General features: G+C 37.0%; 1 protein-coding gene across 1 annotated transcript in view; it reads right to left on the bottom strand.

Annotated features, from left to right (window-relative positions):
- Positions 1 to 15,774, bottom strand: part of LOC122794924 (probable ATP-dependent RNA helicase DDX60) — a 3,096,781-nt gene that overhangs the window by 1,695,401 nt on the left and 1,385,606 nt on the right. The window contains exon 18 of the mRNA XM_044063517.1: positions 4,023 to 4,142. Within this exon, the coding sequence (XP_043919452.1) occupies positions 4,023 to 4,142 (120 nt within the window). The remainder of the gene's footprint in view (positions 1 to 4,022; positions 4,143 to 15,774) is intronic.

Below are 15,774 nucleotides of genomic sequence, written 5' to 3'. Positions count from 1 at the left end.
GAGTAAGCATATCACATGTCATTTTCTTATCCTTTTTTGTTTCATGAGAATGGAGTTCTGCACCACTACACAGACTGTGCTGATATTTGCAGTTTGCTTCGATTCTTTTTATTACACTGTTCTATATACCTCATCCAATTTTAACTTCACAGTCCTTGCTATAAACAGTGCAGCCTAGTATGTTTAAATATCAGTCATGCTTCTTGTTTTTTTTCACATTTATGTTACCACAGCAGTATCAAACCACTGTTCGGTCAGCAGTTATTAGCCCAGAAAAGTGTATTACTGACATTGTGGGTGATTTTTTTGTCCTTCATGCTGGGTGGCTGGCTATGTTGTGAAAATGTGAGTTTCACTACATCATGGCTCAAAACACTGCACCAAAAACATTAACTTCCCACAGCAACATCACCATTGATGGTGCATACTTAGACATACTAACACCAAGGCTGCATAAATTCAAAGAAAAAGAAAAGGCAAGAAGCAAAGAAAATTACATTATCTCTGTGATGTCCAACTTCAGAAAGAGTATAACAGTATGTATGACAAAGGATCAGCCAAAGAGGTGAAGCAAAGATATTCTAAAACCACTTAAAGAATCAGGGAAATTTAATTGTTGACTAAACAATACCCACAAATGTAAGTGTTCCCATTTTTGCTTCCACCAGTTACCTCAATGAAGTCAAATTATTCAAATTTTCCCCAAATTTAAAGAATTCTAAAACAAGAGATTACAGCAGTGTATGTAGTATGAGTGGAACCGATGCTCACCATACAGTTATCTAAAAAGAAATACTATTTTACCTATAGAAGTAATTTTTTTATGCAAATAGGCTAAAATAGAAAGACTGTTAATTATCCCATTATTTTAAAATAAATAAATATAATTAGCTTTTAAAGAAAAAATATGGACAGGAAGACAGCACAACCACAAAAGCTGTTCGGCATAAAATTAATTCAAATAATTTTCATTTGCATATTCATGCTAGTTTTAATTACCAAATGACAGAAAAACCACATATGCCGCATTTTATGTACTTTTTTCTGTCCCTTGTTTGTTAACCATTTAGCCCCCACCATGTCCATGCTCATTTATTCCCCATCACCAGGCTGAAAATTGGTAATGGAGTAGCTGTCATCCACGCAGTCATGACAGATTTTCTGTTCTCTGGCCCTAATTCCTCTCCTAAAGAAAAACATGCATGCTTGCAGATGCAAGGGACTGCTGTTCCTTTTCCCAGGATGGTGCATGTTCCCGGACATGAATGCTGTCATCTGGACAGTGTTTTGCAGGCACAAGGCAAGAATTACCACATGCACAGAACATATACTCAAATACTTGCAACATACAAACAACTGAATTCCCCAAAGAAAAAAATATATTGTTCAGCCTTACCTCCCAAGCACAACCTTTGCTCTTCAGACAAATAATTTCTTACTATATTTAAATCAAACAGCATTATTGGTAACAATCTGTATTCTAATCTCATCTCTAAAAAATGGAATAATAATTGATTTCCACTTAGATAAATTAACGCCTTACTACTACAAGTACCTGAATAGCCCTTCCCTCAACACAGTTGTTCTCCAGTTACTACAGCCTCACTTCAAGCCAAACTCACTGCAATACTGCCTATCGTAGTTAACTTAGGAGTATGTCAACAGTAATCTAGCAGCTTGTGTTACTGCCTTTAAAATTATCAGGACTTGTCTTATCTTCTGTCTCCCCACAACTTTACAGACCGATTGTTTCCTGGCACATTGGGGGGTGTGGGGGGCGAAGCCTCCGACTTTGTTTAGTTTGTAGTGATGTGTTTTTGTTATTGGGCTAAGCAATTTCTTTCCCAGGGAAAGAAATCGCTTATATGCCCTTTCAATGTTTTGCATTTTCGCTCTTGTCAGTTTGGTAAAGATGAATTCGAAATTTTGTGTCTTCGATGATGTAATAGGAACCCCTGACACCCACCCCAACCCAGGCCCCAAACCAAAGAATACACCCTAAAAGTTTAACAATAATTACTCTAAACCTTAGAAGCATATGCAACAAAATCACATTTTCATGCCTAGATGACTCAAACACATCCAAGATATCAATCAAACAACATGGCTAAAACCTGAAATAAAAGATGCTGAATTACCACCCCCTGGTTATAATGTTATTAGCCTCAACAGATCACATAAAAACTCAGGAGGACTAGCTATAATCTTCTCAAATATGCATACAGTAACTCCCTATACAGGCACAATCCCAAAATTTGGAAAATAAGAAATCCTAATCTCATTCCTAAAACTTAATGCAGCCAAGAACATATGCATTGCTGTGCTATATATCCTCCAGGACAGAACATTTCAATACTTGAAAACATACTATCCTCAATAGTAGATAAAACTACATATGAAATTATCCTCCTGGGTAATGTAAACATTGACTGCCGGTCTTTATCTGCAAATTCAGTATCCATTCCATTTAATCCAGGTGGCTGGTCTGCTCTTAAAGCAATCTGCCACTTAAGTTCTTGTATTTCTAAGGCAGAGTTCATTTTCATTGGTCTAGCAATTATTGTTGTTGTATATAATGCTCATTCTAATTTATTCTATCTTGTTCTGAAAAAGTCTATTAAAACAAATGAAAGTTCTTAACTATATATTAGTTTGTGTCTTATTTCCAATTTTTTTGACAATGTTTCTATTTATTTTATCAAAATTACCTAATTGCAACAGCTAATTTTTTATTTAATCGTACCTTGGAACACATAATAGAATAACTTCTTCATAACTGAACCACTTTCCTCAACTCTTTCCTGAGCTTCACTTACATTCCTCTATCTACTTTTTATCTATATGACTACTTCCCTTAACTTATCACCACTCTCCCCTTTCTCTTATATGCTTTATTATCATCCCTATTTATTTTCCTCTAACTTCACATCTTTTTCTTTCATCACAAAATAAGCGGTTTCTTCTTTACACCTCATCTGGTTTAGCTATGTCAGTTCACCATACCTTAAGTATACTGAATTTGCTTCTATATTTTTCCATTTTCTGATGCATTATACTTCCTGCTTCATCTTAACACTATTTTATGATGTCTTAAATATTATGCTACTCTTATTAATTCACAAATCTGTCTGTATAATATATGTGCATCCCTTCAATGTTTTCTTTGCAACTACTGTATCTATTTGTAATTCTTTGTTTTGTACTGGAGCTCTTTTCCCCAGGCCTCAGTGGCAAAGGGGCTTTGCTGATCCTTTGCACTATCCTGGTAAACAAATAAAAAATTAATAAAAAATGCCCTTGGCACACATGTTGCATGTGCATAGCAGCAGGTTAGACCAGGATGGGTATATACGTTTAGATGATTTTGACACATACATTTTGCTCAATCCCTCATAAAATCAGTGATATTTTGAGAAAAAAAAGATGACAAGGATATAGTCACCATAAATGACATTCATTGTGGGTACTGACGTACTTCACAAAATACATGTTAATTTATATACTCTTGCTTTGTCAACTTTCTAAATCATTGGTACTAATAAATAAATTGTGTCCCTGATTGAGGCATGAGTCCCTAACTATTTTGGTTTTGTCCCTAATTCTGGTGCTGAGATATGAGCCCTCCCTTTTCAGACTGACTACTACCTAGGTGACCCGTCGATCCAAGGATATCTGGGTCAATGGCAGGACTTAATCCTAATGTGCCATGAGACCAACTTTTATGTTGGACAGTTTTTTTTACAATTATAATACATTATTATGGTTCTCCCTGCTGCACCAGTAAAATACACAAAAATAGAGTATATAGAAATCTATTTCTCATCCAATTTCCAAAGACCTTTCCAACCTGATTAGTGTCAATTCCAGTTATGAAGTTAATTGAATTCACAAGCAGAAATGCATGTTAAATTAATTTACAGACATCTATTGCATATCTGTCTGTCTGCCTATCTATACAATTTGCCTTTCATCAGATGGTGAGATGGCATGCCAGACAGTATATGTAAAACAGAAAAACATACCTGGCAGTTTAATGCTTCATATCGATAATCTCTTGTGAAAACTCCACAGACAGTCATTCCAGCAGGTAACTCCTTAAGAAAACGGTTATGAACAGTTGCTACAACCTGGTTTACAAGAGCCTACACAAACAAAAATATTATTATTTTTAATCAAGCAGAATAAATGTAATAACTATATTACATAAAACATTAATTCAGTAATGAATATTACAGTAAATGTCTGAACTAAATTATTAATCATTAGTATGATCATTTATTACTTATTTTACTGCCAGTATGTTACTTGGAGAAGGTCAGTACACAACTCCTCTTTTTAAGGTTAAACCAGGAGCACTGGTACTGTAAACTGTTACATTCAGAGTCACAATATGTGAATAGTAACTCAGTGAATAAAACCTAGAACTACAGGATAAAGCTTGCTAGGATCTTAAATCATTAACATTCTGGACAGGTGTTCTTAATTTCTTATCTCATTTTTTGTAATTTATTTTATAGTGTCATTTATTTTTTCCACTTTCTCAAAAGCATATGATATCCTTTCTAAATGATGCATGAGCTACAGTGAGTAAATGCATCACAAAGTTTATGAAGCTGATATAACATTATCCCAAAAAGCCAACATTTCTCTTCTGGGACATGGGGACAATTGCAATGGTACAAATATTACACCATCTAAGGAAGATAAGTGCTATTAACAAAGCTATGTCTAGTCTAAGGGAACTAGAGATAAGAAAATAACAAATAGTAAACAGTGTATTTGGGAACACAGGTTGTACCATGCAATTTAGCATGTATAACCTTAATTTTTGATTAGATAATGCCTGTGAGTATAACCATTGATTTGGGCTAACTGCTCCTATCTGGAGGAATAAACTTCATTTGTTGAGAATGTACACAGCTGTGTGTGTTTGTTCTAAGTTAAAAATGTGATGGAGGTTCTGAAAATGTACATTGTTTTTTGTTTGAAGTTTTTTTGAAGAAAAAATGTCTTGAAAATGTGATACAGATTTGAATAGAGATGAGAAGCATCTACATAAGACAGCCTGCAAAACAGTGAATATGTGTAAGGCAAAAGCTGGGTATACACTTTCAAAAGAACTGTCATGTATAACAGTTGTAATATTTTTCTATCATAATGGCTACACCATCCATATTATCATGGAATGTAAAAGACCTTACAGGTATAGAGAAAATCTAAGAATATGCAATTATATTAATAAATGTAGAGCTCAGATAGTAATGTTGTAGAGGACACATCTAAATATAAAGGAGCATGCAAATTTGACAAAAAAGAATGTCATGATGTACACTGAGCAGAAAATCAGGGAGAAAAGAAACGGTGAGTAATAACACTGATTGCTAGAGGGGCTCCAATTGTAAAAGAATAGGGGAAAAAGACAATAATGGTAGATTTGTGGTAGTAGGGCACAATTACCAGGGGAGGAGAATTATGCTATCACTAGGGAAGAGGCCCTCAATGCACGATCTAAAGCCAAGAACACTACATCAATGGGCACTGGTAATATCCAAGGTTGCATCATAAATAGCATGAAACATGACCTATCAGGCCCACTAAAATCATTATTTAACCACAGCCTCTAGTCAGACATCATGCAAAGCAAATGGAGGAATTTAACTATCACTCTGTACAAGGGTGGGCCACCTACAGATCCAGGTAACTACAGACCCATAAGTGTAACTAGTCTCATATGCAATGACATGGAAAGAATCATCATGAAAATAATAAATAATGACATAAGAAACCTAGAGAAATTGGATTCAACCCATTTTGATTTCATCAAGGACAAGTCATGTCTATTCAACCAAGAAGGCCACAAAAGTCATGGACAAGAGCAAAGCACTGCACACTTCCTACTACAACTTGGCCAAGACATATATAACTCACACGAGCATTGTAGATAAACTCACTACATTTGGAATAAACCCATACAAAACCAGAGGGACATCTAGTTGACTGACAGATAGTACCCAAGCAGTTAAGGTGGGAGAAGCTACCTCCATAAAGAGACCAGTTACTAGTGGAGCCCTCAGAGCTGAGTGTTGCAACCTCCCCTTATTGACATCTACTTCTCAGAAGTCAAGGGCCTGTGACTGACTAAGGTTGCATTTGACTGGAAACAAAGCGCAGTTATCGAATCCCTTAAATACATAAATACCCTTCAAGAAATCCTGATACAGACAAATAAATTGTGCCTGAACCATGGTCTAAAACTCAGTGCAAAGCAATGCATTATACTGTTCTTCTGGGAAGACAGCTACCCCTGGAAATTACCACATTGATAATACAACTGTAAGAGTAGACATGGTGGTCAAGAATTTGGAAATGCATGTAAGCAGGATCCTGGCCTTTGACCATCATGTGTCTATGGTAGTGAGAAAATCATTCCATACTGCACAATGTATAAGCAATGGTATGACTTCAATCAACAGGAAAGGCTCTAAAAACAGATGGAATTTCTATGCACATTTGAAAGATGTGAGGGAAGAAGGTGATAAAGATTTGAAAGGATTTGTTTAACAGCATTTTAAAGACAGAAACAAATGTCAGGGTCATTTTGAGGAGCAGAGGCAAACATTTGACAACAACATTAATAGTAACAATGATGATCCAGAGGGAAACAGTAAGTAAGAAAATGCTACTACTGAATGTGGGCCACGATGCAGAAAAAGCATTTCATAAAGTCAGCTAGGATTTTATGAACAGGGCAATGGTAGCATTTGTATTCCTTGATTGAATAATATGGTTACTCAGAAGGATATATGAAAGGTTAGATGCAGAAATGAAAATGGGAGGGTTCCTCTCCAACAAGCTGCACTGCAACAGAAGAACAATGTAGAGGCACCCTCTTCCCTTTTCTTATTGGATTTATATTACCACTGCCACAGACAGTAAAGAACTAACAAATTCAATGATATATATGGTGATTAAGAAAAATTGCTTTATTTGTAGATAACATTATTTTGTACTTCTAAAGTTCAGAAAAATGACATTCTGTGTTGCAGAACATTTTGAGACAGTTTCAAGTCTTTTCAGGATATAAACTTAATGAAGATAAAACAAAGGCTATAGCAGAACACTATGTACTCACACATGAATTAGTTTAGCATTACCAATATTTATGGGGGATAATAAGATGAAGTATGGATTAAAAAGGATTCTGTTATGGCAGCTAAGGAAAAGTCTAATCAACAGATAATACAAATGGTGAGAGAGGAAGCTCTTGATTATGGATATGGATAGTAACATACAAGTGGTGAAACTGTTTTGAGTCTCTATAATTTAATATACAAGTCAGGCATATTTTTATCAACCACAGGACAAGTTGTGGATAATAAACAAAGTCTTAAAGGAATTCATTTGTGAGGAGAAGAAAAGAAGAGTAAAGGTGGTTTAGATTTTGATTTCCATTTTCTAGTAATTGCCTTTTTGGCAGCCACCATAATTAGACACAGGAAGGCCTTACCATGTCTAGGCAATTCCAATTCTGTATAGCTCACAAACATAATCATCACACTAATCTGCCCACCCAGCATCTCCGACACTGCATCCTGGAGGGAATCCTTAAAGTCCACCAACTAACTGGACTCCCATAAAATATGTTCTCAATTATCTCTTTCTTCCCTATCATACCTCCAACATTTACTGTCTATATCAGGAAAAAATTTCTGGAATCTACTTGGGGTATAAAACATCTATGTAAACATTTCCTAGCAAAAATCCTAAATCTTCTAGACTTTGTTGCACATTTGGGAGACACATATATCCTCCCATTGTTTCTTTGCTAATTACTTATCTAATCACTCTTCCAAATCCTTTCTAACTTCCTCTGATTGATTCTTATACTTATTATGCAATATTATATATGCTCTACTAATTATTCCTTTTTTTAATGGCAGCGTCTGTTCTAGATTCTACTACAGCCTCTACCAGTCCTTTGTCTAGGAACCCTCTATTTCTTTCTTTTTGCCTATACTCCAATATCAATCCTTGATAGGGAAGGCAATCTCTAACCTGCATTCCAAACAAATTATTAGTGTCCTCCCATTCCATCATCTTCCCCTCTATAGTTATTTGCTCCCAGTACCTTGGTTCCTTTTCCAGTTTTTTTCCAGTAAATTCTAGCTACCTCTTGCCTATTGTCTATAATCTAAATCAACTATACTGGAAGTAGTGACTATAGTAACAGAGATAAAACAACTGGAATTTAATCTTTAGAAAAGGGTAGAAGCAAACTACGTAGGAAAAAAATGGGAATTGCGGGAACAATACATACAGGGGAGGAATGAGGTTTAAAACAAGGCAGGACTTAAATGAGCTATGTAATGTTTGACTGAAAATAACTGGCAGATTATAAGTGATGTACACTGTTTGCAACTGGGAGTATGGTTATGATGTAAAATACTTGCAACTAGGATTGTGTCAGTGTGGACTGCTTTCATTTATATAAATGTATGATTGCCTATGTCGTAAGTGATGGTTTAATAAAGATGTTTCTTGTTTTAAAAAAATGGCAGGAATTGAATAATTTATGTAATGTCGCTTAGTTTCTATGATATATAATAATATTTGTGAAGAATAATGTTTGTAGATGTGAACTTGTTAATACAGTTTGATTTCTTTTATACAATGTAAATTTGCCTAAATCACAAGTGATAATTCAATAAAGGAGTTTAAAAAAAGAAGAAAAGCAAAGTGAGACATGTTGATTCTCTCCATAGAACAAGGTGGTTTACAATTACCTGATACGAAGAGGTATTTTAAAACTACACAGCTGAGGCTCACATACATAACACAAGCACAAGGTTATCAATCAAAGTGGAATGGGATGATGATGAAATGGGGGTGTTCAATAAATAAGGACAGAATAGGCTTTTTTATGCAAGTTGCTATGGCAAATTACAACCATACATGATATTATAGTCATGAAGCAGAAAAAAGTATTCTAATAACTAAGTTAACATCTGACTGTTGAAAGGAGATTGCCTATATGGATGACTAAAAATAGGGATTTATAAAATAAAAGGGACTGGAATTTACTTAAGAAAATCAACAAAGGCAACACGATACTGGGAGCAAATAAGTAAAGAGGGAAAGGAAATATAGTAGGGTGAAGCCAATCAGAAGTTTTGACTGCAGGTTAGAGACTGCCTTCTAAGCCAGAGTTTAATAAAAATAATCAAAGAGAAATGGATAAGGCAGTGCTAAGTGAAAAACTAGCTCTGGTAGACTTTTTAGTTGAGACTGGAGTAGATGCCCCTGTTAAAACGGATAACAGGTATACTGCATGATAGCTGTTAGGAATCACTTGGAGGTCAGAAAAGACTGAGAGGAGACTCGAAAGGAAATTTACCAAAGATCAATGGGAGGACATCTGTATGGCTCCCAAATATGCCTTAGGCAGACTTCAGATAATTTTTTTTTCTCATGTACATAGCAAATAATGAAGGTGTGGTTGCAGAGAAAAAGGTAATCAGATCCATGTATTTTGGGAGTGTAATGATAGGAAGACTTTAAAAATTCACTACAGAGCACTTTGCCAAAAATGTTGGGAAATCAAATGGTTCTAACAATGGAAATTATTCTTTTGACCTGGCACACACAATCAGAATCGCCTAGACATAGAAAACTGCTACTAAGTTTAAAGTTATTGGCTACCAAAAAAGCAATAGCTAAAAAATGGATATCAAAATCAAAACCAGCTTTAACTGAAGTACTGAATATTGTAAAGGACATAAAAGAACTGGAGGCAGACTCTTTAGAAAAGGGAGGAAGCAAATTAAATAAAATAAATGGAATTTGTGGAAATAAAACATGTAGAATAGTCTCCAGGTGGAGGAATGGGTTTTATGAAATTGCAGGAATTGGGCAATTTATTTAACATTGGAGTGAATGATATTTGTTAAAAGAAAAAACACACACGTCTACTGCATGAAAATAATGGGAAATATCAGTTGTTGTTGTGTCTTTCGGCATTTCCCAGTTAGGGGACGCCACAGCAGAACTCCAGTCTGCTAATGACTGGCAGTGGATTTTCACGTGCCGAGTTGCCAGCCCTGATGCACAACCATCAACGAAGGTACGCCCATTCACGCATGTCTCCACACAGAAGACGCTCTAGCTGAGAATCGAACAGGACGTCTTACTACGAGGCGACAATGCTACCGCAGCACCACCACCGCAGTATTGGGAAATATCAGTATGGTCTGTTTTTTTTCTACTAATGTATGCGTACCTATGTTATTCTTTCCACTGTGATTTAATACAGTTGTTATATACAGCCAAACATACAACCAAGCCTCTTACTGTTGCTGTCTGTGTTTAAAAACAGAACATAAATTAGAATTTAAAGCAAGTACAAAAGCAAGAAAAAAAGCCTCTTACTTTAATCACAGGCTCTGAGGATTCCTCTGGTGTGGTTAGCCTCTTGCATGTACCCCTCCCCCTGTCTTGCTAACAATCCAAGGTTACATACCCACCTCAATTAACCTCCATTTTTCAAACTCCCCAGTGCTCCTGACCCAGACAGCTGTCCTGCTGTAAACTTGGTATGTAATTGTGTTACTGACTCTGATTAAATACAACTGCAGATTTAATACGAGAAATGTTATGCTGACTCTGATGTATAAAAGTGCATTAATACATGAGGCTGACGAATGGTTTGGGTAACTGCTTTTGTGCTTTCTTGCTGCTGCTAAACTGAAGTGATTGTTGGTGGATCAGTGTAACTTTCTTGAATGCAATGGGCAACTGATTTTGTGCTTTCTTGTTGCTGCTAAACTGAAGTGGATCAGTGCAACTTTTGTTGCAGTATTTAGTCTACTTCTTAAATCCTAGACTCTGTACAAACAGCCTACATTAATGGTAGTAGCATGTGAGCTTTACTTTCAGGCTAAAGATATAAGATGCTATATGCAGAATATTGTGACCCTGAATAGCGTTTCGTCTTATACATGCTATATCCTGCTTACTTGTTCTATTTAGCTACCAAATACTTGAAACTGTTTCTTAGGGCAGTGCAGTGTACTATTAATGTAAGGATTATGCTTTTTCTCTCAGTCGCTGCGTTATACATAGCATGAAACACTGTTCAATCATTTGTTTGCTATAGTTCTATTTCTGCTGATGAACTAACACTAAATATCTATTATTAGATATTATCTCTTCTCACGGTTCCCACCCTGAAGGGCTCACACAGTTAGAAGGTATGCATCCAGTTGGGAATTTTTTTTAAAAAGAAAAATAAAATGGACAACCACACTGGTCTACCCTCAATAACAAATGTAACTAAGGTTACTACTTTTTCTAAAGTCTTTCTGCTTAAACTGTTTAATTCAGCCATACTGGGTCAACAGCTCCAAACTTCCCAACCCTTAAATAAGGCTCCTAATGCTAAAAAAGTTCCACCAAATTGTACAGTTAAAGTTGCTGTCTGTGTTTAAAAACAGAACATAGATTTGAATTTAAAGCAAGTACTGTATACTGCTGACCTGGGTCTAAAGGCGCCTTTTAGGCTGTCCCCCACATTAATTTGGCTCCCTCCATATTGTTAAAATTAGCTAGTTTGCCCCCAGTATCTTCTTTCTTACACCTAAAATAATATCCTGAACACAGTAATTTCACTCTGCTCTCCCTCACATAGCCCTGAAAATTATGCCCTGCAGCTATAAAATTAACCTGCAAGTGTATAAAATACAGCTTAAACATAGTCTATAAACTGGTGCAAAAAAACAAATTAAAAATATAGCAAACATACAACCATACATACCAAAAACCTAAGGAAATACTTGGAGTCAGTGTTAGCCCCACTCTGCTCGCCCTCACTGCACTTGGGCTTGCTCCGCTCCTCTCCCTGCCCTCAATTCCCACCCGCCCCCACTAGTGCTACATTTAAACAAAATTTAGCCACTCCCCTCATGCTAAGTACCAATCAGCGCCTCATACATGACTGAACAGCCCTCCCCCCTTAACCCATTACCTTCTCTTCCATTCTTCCACACCCTGTTAGCACACTCAACCATCAAAATTGGCCTGCCCCCCTAACAAAATGCAAACAAGTAAAAAATACTAATTACCCTACTGCCTATACTATTTCTATTTTACCATCTTACTGCCTATGAACAAAAACTTGACCATGGTATTCAGTACCCAAATGGTCAAACAGCCACCCACAACTTCATACATAACACCAAACATTTTACCATCCCCAGCACACCGAACCTACCACCCTCAACAAAATATCACCCCTGTAAAGCCACAAAACATAATCCTAAAGACAAAGACTATATAAAACTTATAAACAAACTCCTAAAGCTTAGAGTATCCTGTCACTATAACCTTATAACACATGGGGACATCCATCCCAACCCTGGCCCACCCACACCCAATAACTTTAACTCCCCTACCACAACCCCCACAGTCAAGCTACCCCTTTCTACTGCCACTAGTTCCCTCCTAGCATTTCACCTAAATAGTAGAAGTATTAACAATAAAATTCCCAACCTACACACCCTGCTAGCAACCCACTCCCCAGACATTGTGTCTTATGGAAGCCTGGCTAAAACCCAGTACTACTGACAATGAGATACTACCTCCAGGATATAATATTCACTGGTTAGACTGCACTACAAGGAAAGGAGGTGGGATAGCAGTCCTTTACAAAAATACTCTGTTAATAGAGACACCATTCAACCACCCCAATTCAATAATGCAGAACTCCTCATAACCAAACTCCAGATTAACTAGAAAAAATGCTTAAACATCATCTGTGCTTACATTCCGCCAGGCAACAACCTGAATACCCTAGAGGATATCCTATACTGGTTGTCCACTACCTATCCTCAAGAAACCATAGTTCTTGGTGACTTCAATACCGACTGCCACCCCTAATCCTCTGAACCCCCCCTCACCCCTATAAACTCATCTGGGTTTAAACAGACCATAACCTCTCCCACTAGGATAAACAAACCGACCAACAGGGAAAGTATCTTAGACTGGATCCTAGTTAATAACCAACCCCAACTGTACACAGCTGGCACTCTCCCTGATGACCTTAGCGACTATTTACTAACCTATATCATAAAACATAAGGCAGGAAACCCTCACCAAACCAAATATAAAACACTTAGAAACAGGAAAAACTTTGACACTGCTATATTCCTAAATGAATTAAAAGCAGTTGACTGGTCAAAACTAAAAAATCTACCATTAGAAGAGGCTATATCTCACTTTAACACTAAATTCCTACGTATCCTTGATTCCCATGCTCCAGCACGTACAATAAAATCTAGATCAAACACAGCACCATGGCTCACAAAAGATACCAAATCTAAAATCAAAACTAGAAACAGAGCCTGGGCCAGCTGAAGAACAACTAAAGCCCCACTTGACCATCTAAAATATTGTCAACTCAGGAATTATACAAAAAAAATCTATTTTACTAGATAAAAAAGCTTCTACCAAAATATCCTACAAAAACACCAAAACAACCCTCAAAAGTTCTGGGCAGGCTTAAATCAACTACTTCATCCAGGTCATTCTACCACCCCACCCCCGGCTAACCACACCCATAATTCCCCAGAGACCATAGCTGGCACTTAAAATAACATTTTCACTGAAACAATCCAATCCCTAGCAAATCAACTAACCCCCACAAACTTAAACCACACCCCTAATCTACCCACTAATCACCCCCAATTCAGCCTCCAACTGATATCCATTAGTTTTATCAAAACATCTATAAAAAAAACTAAAACCTACCACCCTCGCTGCTGACCTCCTCCCTGCAGAGTAACTACAAATAGCTGCAGATGCCACTGCATATCCCATATCTATCCTTATCAACAGAACCTTATCCGAAAGCGCTATCCCCTCCCTCTGGAAAATATCCCACGTTATCCCACTCCATAAAGGTGGCAGTTCTACAGACATATCCAAATACAGCCCCATTGCCATTCTTTCCCCACTAGCCAAAAAAATGGAGAAATGTGTACACAAGCAACTAATGCAATACCTTACACAGAATAACTTACTATCTAACTCCCAGCATGGTTTCAGGCCATATCACAGCATCACCTCAACCCTCCTTTCCTTTACTAATCCCATAAACCAAAACAGGAATGACAATAGGCTATCCTCCACCATCTTTCTTGACCTATCAAAAGCCTTTGACATGGTCAACCATGAACTTCTCATTCTTTCTCTAAAATCTATTTCCCTCAATAAGCACGCAATCCAGTGGTTCCAGTCCTACCTGACTGGTAGCCAACACTATGGCAGGGCAAACTCTCCAGCCAGCTACCTCTCACACTTGGTGTCCCTCAAGGATCCAAACTAGTTCCACTACTCAACTCTATTTTTTATCAACAACCTTCACACTGCTATCCCTACAGCTACATGTATTTAATAAGCAGATGATTCCACTCTGATCTGCTCAGCCACTTCCCCATCTGAACTGCAAATCCTAAACCAAAATACATTTAACACTATTGAGAACTGGCTTGCCAACCAACACCTACTGCTGACCCCAATAAAACTAAACTTCTACTCTTCACCCCCACTAGTAGATCTGCCAGACTTTCATTCTCTGTCACATCTAACAATGGTACCACTATCTCCCCAGATCAACACACCAAACTTCTAGGTGTTATCATAGACAATAATCTCAAATTTGACCTACAGGTCAACAAAACCATACAGACCATCAATAAGAAGCTTGGATCACTGTATAGAAACAAGACATTTTTAACCCCACTGGCTAGGACTGCAATCGCCCGATCACACCTACTCTTTACTCTTTTATATGCCTTGCCTGTACTCTCAAACCTCAACAAATCCGAACTAGGTAAGCTGTCCTATAGCTACAACCATACTGCCAGATTCGCCACTGGCTCCACCTATAGAACCCACCACTGCCAGAACCTAAAACAACTAGAGTGGCTAGAACTGCCCAGCTTAATTCAATTCAATCAGCTCTTAATAGCACACAAAATTCTGTACCACCCTGAGGATACCCCCTCACTTATAAATATTATTAAGCCACATAGCAACCTGAGATCCCTACGGTCAGCCAACAAACTACTGGTCCAAACTCACAAAGCTAATAACTCTGCTGGTGAATCCCTGTTTGCCAACTTTGTTGGCAAAACCTGGAATTTGTTGCCAAACTATATAACCCTACAATACTCCAAATGTCTCTTCAAAAAAAACCTCAAACAGTATCTCAAAGTGAACTGGCTTTGCCCATGTACCAACCCTGATTAATTTATAAACTGAAAGTATAATCTGTAAATATCATAACATGCAACTACGTCACAAAGCTCTAGATCCAATCTGGTGTCTCTTGCTTTTAATTGTGTCTGTCCATGAGAATTGTGAGTCCCTACTAGGGAATACTATTAAACCATTGTACATAATCACTTTGTTTTATATTTTCTAATGTTATCTAACTTCTTGTGTAATCTATGTAAGTTTGTCTATTTGGAGCTTTTCTCCCAGGGCCTCCGCTGAAAATGGACATGTATCCAGTCGGACTATCCTGGTAAATACATGTAAAATAAATAAAATAAATAAATAAATAAATTATAAAAAAAGCTTTGTCTATTCCAGATATCAGACTTTAACCTAAAACTACCACCCCAAATCAGGAGATGGTGTCTTAACAGTTTGATACTAACCCTACCTCCAGATTTCATTAAACATGGCATTATTACAGTATTTGATTATCTGTAACTG

This window comes from Protopterus annectens, chromosome 2.part1 (assembly GCF_019279795.1).
Source record: "Protopterus annectens isolate FY-2018-M chromosome 2.part1, PAN1.0, whole genome shotgun sequence".
Taxonomy (NCBI): domain Eukaryota; kingdom Metazoa; phylum Chordata; order Ceratodontiformes; family Protopteridae; genus Protopterus; species Protopterus annectens.
The sequence above is the reverse complement of the archived record's forward strand: the minus strand, read 5'-3'. Positions and strand labels throughout refer to the sequence as shown.